Source organism: Castanea sativa, chromosome 9, assembly GCF_040712315.1.
Source record: "Castanea sativa cultivar Marrone di Chiusa Pesio chromosome 9, ASM4071231v1".
Classification (NCBI taxonomy): domain Eukaryota; kingdom Viridiplantae; phylum Streptophyta; class Magnoliopsida; order Fagales; family Fagaceae; genus Castanea; species Castanea sativa.
Window position 1 is genome coordinate 33277460 of NC_134021.1, and position 11161 is coordinate 33288620.

At 29.9% G+C, this 11161-nt stretch overlaps 1 protein-coding gene and 1 non-coding gene across 2 annotated transcripts; both read right to left on the reverse strand.

The window, feature by feature from the left end:
• Window positions 1-634: 634 nt before the first annotated feature.
• On the reverse strand, window positions 635-707 carry TRNAF-GAA (transfer RNA phenylalanine (anticodon GAA)). The gene has a single exon. It is a non-coding gene; the product is annotated as a tRNA-Phe (tRNA).
• Window positions 708-8345: 7638 nt separating this feature from the next.
• Window positions 8346-9394, reverse strand: LOC142609411 (heavy metal-associated isoprenylated plant protein 45). The gene is made up of 3 exons (XM_075780995.1): window positions 9286-9394; window positions 9106-9181; window positions 8346-8684 (listed from the first exon to the last, which is right to left on the reverse strand). Exons 1-3 carry the CDS (start codon window positions 9331-9333, stop codon window positions 8362-8364), a joined length of 447 nt encoding a protein of 148 aa, XP_075637110.1. The 5' UTR covers window positions 9334-9394; the 3' UTR covers window positions 8346-8361.
• Between the last annotated feature and the right edge of the window lie 1767 nt (window positions 9395-11161).

The window sequence follows — 11161 nt, forward strand, 5'->3', positions numbered from 1 at the left end:
TAAATATATAATATATAATATATAAAAATAGAAACAATAAAAAATAGAAATAAAAAGGATAAATAAATAAAAAACAAGACAATTAAAAAAAATACAATTAGTATTAGGATGGCCTAAAATAGTTTCGCATCATGAACCATGTACCACGCACAAAACTTAAATGAGTTCGACAAAGTCACAAAGGAGGAAATGAAGAAATAGAATATGAAAAGACAACGAAATGAGAGGAGGGCTTGGATTTTATTTGTACTGTATCTGAAATGAATCTTGGTTATTCCCACCTTTCAACTCCACGAGACTATACCTTTTGAGTCTTTCAACCAATTAATTTAACATTTCTATTTTAATATGTATGAAGTATTAAATATCCAAAATATTAACATTGTTTTTGAACGGTAAGAGACACCGTATGAAAAAATAAAAAAGAAAAGGAAGTCAAATCATTTTCTTTTTTTTTTAATTTTACAGATTTTATAGACATACTCTTTACTCATCTATTCTATAATTCTAGAAAGAGTATATTCTCAGACACCTAGATAGATAAGTATCTATCATGATATAGACTAGTAATGAATATGTATGTTGACCCATATCAATTCATTTGTAAAACGGATACTCATACAAATAAATCATGTGCCAGGAACCAAATTTGAACTGGTGACACGAGGATTTTCAGTCCTCTGCTCTACCAGCTGAGCTATCCCGACCATTATCCGTGCATCGTCCTTGTTTTAATAGATAACTTGAGTTTATGTCAATTAAAAGACAAAAAAAGTCTTACAAAGCTTTATCCAGACCCTGTAATTTCTTGGATCTTCAAAAAGAAAACTTTATAAGTTTTAATACAGTACAAGAAATGATATGTATTGTTAATCATTCAAATTGGAAGTGGGGATACCTTCCTCAAAGATGTTCATTTGTACGCATATCATATATATCACAAATATTGTAATAAGAAAAAAAAATTTCCACAATTAGATCCATTTGTAAAAGAGTAGAATGATTGAAAAACATAACGAATTTTAAACCGCTAACGAAACGAAAAGAGCGGATCGGCTAAATAATTGGGAATTGAATAGGCCTTTTTGGGGATAGAGGGACTCGAACCCTCACAATTTCTAAAGTCAACGGATTTTCCTCTTCCTATAAATTTCATTCTTGTCAGTATTGACGTGTGGAATGGGACTCTATCTTTATTCTTGTACGATAAATTTTATTAATAAATATTCGATTCTTTCTTCAATTTGGATCGATTCACAACAACTCTTTCGATTTTTATTTATTATTTATAGAAATATAAATAAATAAAGATTCGGGTCGTCATTAATCATTTGAGATAGGATTTCAGTACATATACGTATGTATATAGGTTTATCCTTTCTGTAGTTTTGATATAAGGATTACGTTAATGTAATAACGTAAAGAAGTCAACCCAACTTGTTAGAACAGCTTCCATTGAGTCTCTGCACCTATCCTTTTTTTATTCTCGCTTTCTTTTGAACCCTTATTTGTTTTCGTAAAATATGATTTGGCTCAGGATTGCCCATTTTTAATTCCAGGGTTTCTCTGAATTTGAAAGTTATCACTTGGTAAGTTTCCATACCAAGGCTCAATCCAATTAAGTCCGCAGCGTCTACCAATTTCGCCATATCCCCCATTTTTGTTTTGTTGTTTTAAGATTAGGATCTCATTATGATGTCCTTCCTCGCTTTTTTCCTTTTTCTTTCATTTATGCCGGAATCTTTGAATTTATTAGATACCAATTCCTATATCGAAAAGTGTTTACTCCTATTTTTTTTATTGTTTATCTCATTTCATCTCTATCGAAGATCCAGAGTTGATCCAATAAGAAATGATTCTATCATTTCTGTATCCGCAATTCAATATAGATATATATTATCTATACTAATATAGATTATGTATGCCCTTCTTTCTTTTATATCATTTTTATTGTGTAATTTGAGATACTCGAACGGTCGATTCTTTTTTTGTTTTATCTTTCCGAACGAAAGTGGAGGAATCTTTCATTATGATCTGGATTACGGCCTTCTCTTTTTCATTTTTTTTTAATTCGTAGCCTTTATTTTTTTTAATTTCCTTAAGTTAAGGTGGACCCTCTATAACATAACTAAAAATGACTATAAAAAAAAATGAAATTTATTAATATAAATTTCTTATTATATTATTCTATTAATTTCTAATTGATCTAACTATTTAGAATTATTTCAAATCAGAATCTATCTTAGAATCTATCTAGAATTAGAATAAATAAGTAAGATTAGAATGTGTAGAATTAGATTCTAATCTAATTAGATTCCATTTCAAATATTAATCGTTATGTTCGAGAATATATTCATTCAACTATTTACTATTTATTTGAAATTCTATTCTATATTCATATTAATTATGGTATGAAAACTAAGAATGAACAATTAATAGCTAAGATCCCAGTAGTTTACTAAATTCCTATGTATGTACAATTTTTGTAATGCGATGGTCATCGGTTCGATTCTGATAGCAGGCTTTTCTTTATTTTTATTTTTATTTTTTTACATAATTGATATTGTGAAATCAAAGAATATTGAAAAAGCTTCGTACCCCTTTTTCCAAGAGTCACCGATCTACTATGTCGTTGGAACTTCAAATTCTAAATAAAAAATTAGAGGAGCTAGATCCCTGTATAACAAATCACGAAAAGAACCTTTCATTTTTTTTTATAAATATACAAATCCAATACGGTCTGGATATTTATCCAATTCATCTAATTATTCTTTGTGGTAAATACTCTAAAGGATGTCGCTTCATTTATCATTTAGTTTAGTTTTAATTTAAGTTTATGAAATTTCAATAAAATAAGGAGTCTTTATGTCGCGTTATAGAGGGCCTCGTTTCAAAAAAATACGATGTCTGGGGGCTTTACCGGGACTAACTAGTAAAAGGCCTAAAGCCGGAAGCGATCTTAGAAACCAATCACGTTCCGGTAAAAAATCTCAATATCGTATTCGTTTAGAAGAAAAACAAAAATTGCGTTTTCATTATGGTCTTACAGAACGACAATTACTTAAATACGTTCGTATTGCCGGAAAAGCCAAAGGGTCAACGGGTCAGGTTTTACTACAATTACTTGAAATGCGTTTGGATAACATCCTTTTTTGATTGGGTATGGCCTCGACTATTCCCCAAGCCCGCCAATTAGTTAACCGTAGACATATTTTAGTTAATGGTCGTATAGTAGATATACCAAGTTATCGCTGCAAACCCCAAGATATTATTACAGCGAGGGATGAACAAAAATCTAGAGCTCTGATTCAAAATTGTCTTGATTCATCCCCTCGTGATGAGGAATTACCAAAACATTTGACTTTTCACCCATTCCAATATAAAGGATTAGTCAATCAAATAATAGATAGTAAATGGGTCGGTTTGAAAATAAATGAATTGCTAGTTGTACAAAAAACGGGTTGATTATACGACCACGCATAACTGAATTGTCAAATGCGAACACCATATTCAAGCTGACCCAAACTAGTCCAAAATGGGAATAAAAAAAGACCCAAACTGATCTTTAAGCATTATTGGAACGAAAAATTATGACTATTCTAGTTGGAATGGTATTCAAAATCTTACATCTACCACTAACGCCACTTCTATTATGAACCAATCACAAGAAGCAAGTGTACTTTTTTTTTTTCTTTTTTTGCGGAGATAACCAATACATAATTTGGATAATTGTGGAGTAATAACAAGACAAAGTATGCAAAAATAATTATATAGGAGCTGGTTTAGCTTTATCATACGCTCTTTTGTGCTTTGGTAGGCCATAAACCATTCAAAAATACCCATCTCTTCTGTGTTTATCAAATCATAATTGACAAATTCATGCTTGAACTTTAGATAAAATGTTAGGATCAGGTTGGTGAATTTTGTAAGAAGTCCTAAAAGAAAGCAGTATTGTATGTGTGTGTTATAAAACTCCACCAAGAACTTTAACTCGCCACTTTGTCACTATATTGTTGAGCACTTTGCTTTACCGCTTCATTGTGTTTGGTGACTTACTTAATGAAATTTAATTGATAATCAATTTGAATACATATTTGGTTAATTTGTTAAAGTTGATTAATTCCACTATAAAATCAACATCAAAGTCTAATTTTTTCTCAACAAGTTGTATTAGAGTAGATTCACTTTGAATATAGGATTAATTTTTTGAGTGTAATCTTTAATCCTTGTTGTCATGGATAAAATTAAATGTCTTGACATACTTACCCATAAAAATTTAAATAAATAAGGCACTATTGATGTAATTTAATTTAGAAGTATATGCAAAACTCCATGTAAGGAATTATTTAAATCTCCCAAAATTACAAAAAAAAAAAAAAAAAAAAAGAAGATTCCCAAGAAATAAAAATAAGTAAAACTTAAAAAATATGAACTAATTATGAAATTGGATGAATCCAATGAATTGATAGAAGCATTTAAAAATCATTATCACTCTCATGGTTAAAAGTTTGGTCTTAGAAGAGTATCTAGTGAGCTATTAAATTCTAACCACATTTTAATCAACCTAAGATTTGGTTTACCACCGCGCACCCTTGGTACGGTAGTCACTCCACAAGTATAAATGCTTATGGGATGGGGGGGCAAGGGCCGAGATTTAAATCTCCAAGAGAGCTTCACACACATATACACTTAGATTAGACTAGAGTAGAAATTCTATCTTATATAAAATTTTAAAAAAAAAAGATTTGGTTTACTTCTATTTTCTCTCTCTTTAATATAAGATTCAGAGACTTCTCTCTCTTTCTCCCTCTCCCTCTTCTTTACAAATTGATCTTTAAGATTTCATCCTACGCGTTAATTTTTGAAATGTGAAAAGACATCGAGAATTAAGTCATGTAAAAAGATACAAATCATATTGATCCCCTTTTCACTTATACATACAAGTTCAATTTGACAAGGTATATTTCTTATAAATTTATAGAATTCTTTCTAATTCAGCTCGATTTGACTCCACTCAACTCTCTTGCAAGACCTTGAAAAAAAATTCTGCTAATATAGAGAGCAAAAACCTTAGTGAGCACAATATCACTTTGTTTGCATTTCTTTTTTCAGTTTTTCCTCATTCTGACACAATGTTATTGCCATCTAGCAAGACTCCAATTTGATAGAAAATTAATTAAACAATATTAAGAGTACAATAACCTAGGATGTATGGACACACAAGTATTGGTATTTGCATGATATGGCGACATGAGCAATTTTAAAAAAATTATAACATAATACAGTAGATAGGACAAGTTATGACACGAGTACGACACCCTAAATGAAGTGTCCAGGCATTCTATTCTATAACCTTATTATATGAGAGGAGATAGTATGCTATTATTATTATTATTTTATTTTATTTTGATATGAGTGTGCTATTATTGAACTATGAAATAAGTGCACGAGATTGTCATTTATGAGACTGCTGTGGCCTCAGATCTTTACTTTTCTTTTCTTTTTCTTTTTTTGGATTTGCAACCCCCATCTGCATGCATATGGAACATGTTCAATATTGTCAGTGGAATGGCTTATTGCTTTTCTATATCTTCAATGTTTGATGGTTATACCTCGCTTGTAAGTGGCTGAGAAGGTGAACCCATTTGGCCCGATCGAATCTCATTCCTTTCCTGTGGTGTAGTTGTCAGCAACCACAGGGAAAGAGTCAAAGAGTGCAGTACACAAAAGTATCAAAGCTCCAATTGTTCCAAAGATATTTACTCTACTAGTATTTAGCAAGAATCTCTCTCTCTCTCTTCCCCCCACCCCCCCCTCCTTCCCCCTTTTTTTTCTTGAGGGAATCCTTTCCAAAATTCTCATTCCATAATATATATATTTTCTAGTTAAAATTTTCAAAAATCATCCTTATACTTTAAATCTTTAAAAAGGGTCCTAACTTTGTTAGAAATGAAAATGTTAACGTAAAAAAGAATGATTGTGGCATGAATTCCATTTGCCAAATCAGTATTTTTCATCAATCAAATCATGGTAAGGACTTATTTTATAAACAATTTTGAAAGGATAGAGATTAAAGTGAAATATTCTTAAACAATAAGAATGGTTTTGAAACAAAGATTGAGTATTATATCTATATATATATATATATTATAAACAATTTTGAAATGATAGAGATTAAAGTGTAATATTCTTAAATAATAAGAATGGTTTTGAAACAAAGATTGAGGATTATATATATATTATAAACAATTTTGAAATGATAGAGATTAAGGTGTAATATTCTTAAACAATAAGAATGGTTTTGAAACAAAGATTGAGGATTATATATATATATATATATATATATATATATATATATATATATATATATATATATAAAATTTTGAAAGGATAGATATTAAAGTGAAATATTCTTAAACAATAAGTATTTGTTTGGATATAGATGAAAATAGTGCGTTTGGCGTTTCACGTTTCCTTTTTTTTTTTTTAATTAGACCCGTGTTTCTTTTTTACTTTGTTTGTCAGTGCACTGTTTACACCAGCAAAATAAGCAGTGGACAGTGCATACCAGTGGGTCCCGTGGACAGTGCACAAGACTCACAAACCTCACCTTTCTGCAACTTTTTCATTAAAAATAGGTCACACGGCACTATTCACACATTTAAAAATTACTTTGCTACAATGTTTTCAGCAAAATAAGCAGTATCCATACAAACCCTAAGAATGGTTTTGAAACAAAGATTGAGGATTATATATATATATATATATATATATATATATATATATATATATATATATATATATTAACTTGTTAAATTTCTATATGCACCTAATGGACTCGAATTGAACTGTCATTCACCACCTTTATTTATGAGAAGTGGAGACGTCATTTGATTCAAAGGCTTTAACTAGAATTTCAATGTTTAGAATTGCATAAACTTTCTTTGTTCCTCTTCAAATTAATTATCTCGTGATGGATATTTTCTTAGCTGTGTTATATAGCCAAAACTTAGAGAAAATTCAATTAAATTTTAATTGAATTTTCAATTTTGCATCACATGTTTCATTTAATTTTTAATTTTGTATCAATTGAATTATTGAGTGTAAAAATCAAATAATCCAAATTCAATTAGATTCGAAATTGGATTTCAATTAAAATCTAATTTTCTGTCACGTGTCCATTTATTTTTTTAATTTTTGTGGTAAGTAAATTATTGGGTGAAAAACTGAAGAGTCTAAATCCAATTACATATTTTAGAAATGTATAGTTTAATAAAAGTGTAAGATAATACTATGTATAACTTGAATCTCTTCTTGAAAAAAATGTATAATTGTAATTATTTTTAATTGTGTCCATGCATATATACGGAGTTACACACTAGTATATATAGCGCAAGAAACTTATCGCGAATTGAGTGTATAAATTGAATTTTATTGTTAAGCTATCTACCCAAAGTGCTTCCATAAGGGGTGTTCGCGGTGTCGTGTGGCTTTGGGCCAATTTTAGCACCACACTTTGTGGTGTGGTTTAGTTAAAACCATAACTGCACTGCACTTTATTTTTTATTTTTGCGGTTACATGTGTGGTGCGGTTTAAAGTTTAGCCAAATCATAACCGCACCGCACCTCATTTTTGCGGTTACATGTGCAGTGCGATGTATAAGATGCAGTATAAGTGATTTGAAGATGATATATTTTTCAAATTTTGGGCATTTCCTACCTAGTCCAAAACTAATTTTTCCCTTTGTTTTAGTCCAAGTTTTTAACTATTGAGCCAGTTTTTCTTTATTTTAGGTTGGCTTTCCTAATTAACACTTGCTAGATATTAAAAATAATTAAATATATTAATGTATAAAAAGGGTGCGGTGCGGTTTGTGTGGTTTTGTTATTATAAAACAACAAACTGCAATTTTAATGTGGTGCGGTGCGGTGCACTATTACTTGCGGTACGGTGTAATTAAGCTATTTTTCTGCCAATTTTAATGCAGTTTTTGCGATTTATGCGGTTTGGTGAACACGCCTACCTTCCATGCCAAACAGTGTTTGGCAAACACGTTAAATGTAATAACCACAACAAAAGTCATCTTCGATTGAAGCAACAGTGTTAGGCACCCTTGAAGCAACCAATTCAGAAAACAATTCGTCATGTCACGCGAAAAAAAAAAAAAAAAAAAGTAAACATTCATGTTTTCACTCTCATTTTCAATATTCCTACCAAACGCCCATTTTCCAAAAACTGTTATTGTCAAAATTAACTGATCGAGGGTATTATAAGGTCAAATATATTTAAAATTGATGTACGAGTAATATAAATATATATAATAATGTATACTTGATTTCGGATAAAAATTAAGTATAATCTCACATAATGGTGCAATAGGCATGAACATTATCATCACTGAAAAGATGGACAGTTTGATCAGGGACAGTTGAGTAAGCTTGGTCTGGGAAGTATCCATGTACACTTTCGTTAAAGCCATGCCTGTAGTAGTTATAAGAGGTTGCGTACGTAGACTCGTCTAAGTAGCGAGCTGCGTAGGGATAGTATTCACTGTCATATGGGAATGGCCAATACTCTGCTCTCCTTCCTGTTCTTCTCACAACCTTCAGCACCTTCCTCTCGTCAATGTATCCTGTCACGGTCACCTTTTGCTGGTCCATGTCGATTTCCAAGCTATCAACACCTGCTTCCGATATGAATTTGTGCGAGAGAGAGAGAGATGGAGAGAGTCGAAGAATCAACAAGAGCACCAAGCTCAACAGGTTAATAAATTTAGAACCATGCATAAATCTTAATTGCATATATAACATCATTTCTTAACGGTTTAAACTTTTGAGATAATTGATAATTTATTATAGAAGTTATTGAAATTCTAATTAAGAAGACCCACTTCCCAAAACTAAAGAAAGAAAGGAATTAAAAAGAAAAGAAAAGCATTTGAAATCTTAATCCAATTCTAAGTACATGGTCGTGTTTGAACACGATTTAATGATTTTTTTTTTCCTTCTCCTTTTGTAGTCATTGTCTATATATGTGAAAGTAAATCTTGAGTGAATAAAATAACAATCAAATTAATTGGGGTGTATTAGTAGATGAATTCTTGCCCTCTATTTTCGAGATTGCTCTTCGAATTCTCTTTTCACATCCTTCACAATCCATGTGCACCATAAGTTCCACAATCTGTGAGGTATACCAATGAAAAAGATGGAAAATGAATTAATCGTCAAACACATCAATAATTACCAAATCTGGCATGCAAGAGAATGAAGAGCTGTATCACTTACAGACATGGCATTATATACTTGTGCCTTCCTAGCTCGCCAACCAAACATGGTGGGAGATATTGCTGTTGCTCCACAAATTAAACCTGAAAATTACACTACACTTCTGTCTTATGGTACATTAATTTTATCCTAAATACATATATATGCCTTTCTTGATAAGCAACTTGCTTTCATCATGTATAGGCACTTGTTTTTGCTTGTGTTAACTGTCACTTTTGACACAACTCTATATTCCATGCTATTATTCCATTCCTCTAACTTGAAAGGACTGCTTTCAAAATTTCTTTTTTTTTCATTTCTTTTTTTTCATTTCTGCACAAGCAAACTATGGATTAATTATGGGGTCATTTTCAAAATCCATCCCGAACTTTATACAAATTTTTACAATTGAGATTAATTGGTAGTGTCAACCTAACAATCCATAAACGATGTTAAGGAAAAAAAAATCATTGAGTTGATTGGGTTGGACATTGCAGATAAATGGGAATTAACCCATCTCATCACCCAATGGTCTCAATCAACCCAATTATTTGTAATTTTTTACACTAAATTAAGATAGTGGATTAAACCTTACAATTTTGATTTTAAGGTAAACCTTACAAATTAATCTTAAATTAGAGTAATGATTTCAAAATTTTGTAGTTTACAGTGAAAATTTTGAATGACCTTTTTAGGTAGTCATAGATGTTTTTATTTTTATTTCCTTTTTACCTGGGGAGGAAACAAATTTACATAACTAGCCCAACACAACATTATCTCATTCCCAGCCACTATCTTTTATCACAGGTCCAGCTTTCACGAGTTTTGAAGGCATTCCACTTTTTAGCTGAATTTCCCCTTTGTCATAAAAGTATAAGAACATAAAATTGGCCAAAATGTACAAATTGTTTTTCAATTCGAATATTATCCTCACTTGATTCTTTCTTCTTTTTGGCTAGCTACATTCCTCAATTCTAAATTATGAGCTGAGAATTTAAAAAGATTTGTGTATGCTCTATTATTGAAACTAGGTGCGAACTTGCACAAGATAATTTTTTTAGAGTGATTTCATTAAATTTATTTTTTACAATTCTGACTAATTTAATAAAGAGCAATGTATTTCATAATTATATTTTTATTTAGTATGGAACAATCATAAATGTAATATAGGAACAATCATAAATCATAAATATAAATTTGAATATTTTTATTTTTATTTATCATAGGAACAATCATAAATATAAATTTTGTCATACAAAAATAAAAACAATACAATTTTTCTCTAAATTTCAAAAGGTAAGTTAACGAAAATATTCATTTTTTATTAAAAGTTATTTATAACATTTTGTGAATCATTAAAAAGAATATAAATTTTGGAATTTTTTTTTTAAATTTTAAACAAACTTTCTCAAACTCTATTTTTTCAGCCCTACAATCCAAAACACCAACAAACGTAATTAACTAAGAAATTAATAAAACTTAACAATGATTAATTGGACCAATTAGGAAAATAATTTGTTGGTGATAATCTATTAAGATTATTTTCTTTGAAGAAATTGCAATTTTTTCCACCCAAAACATATTATCAAATAAACAATTATTAGCAAAAGCAAATAATTAAATTTCTATATATGCATTGTTATAAACTAATAATAATTAAAAAATTGCAAAAACTAAAATATGTCACCCATCCAATTATTTTTGTTTGACTAATCTTTTTTAATACAACTATTAAAAATACTTTGTCCACCCCCAAATGATTAAAAAATTAAAAAAATTAGTAAAGTCTCATAGTTTAACATCTAAATTATTCACTATAAAAAAAAATTATAATTTGCAAAACAACTAATTATTAACCTAAATCAAATCAAACCAAATGGGATAAAGAAAAAGAACT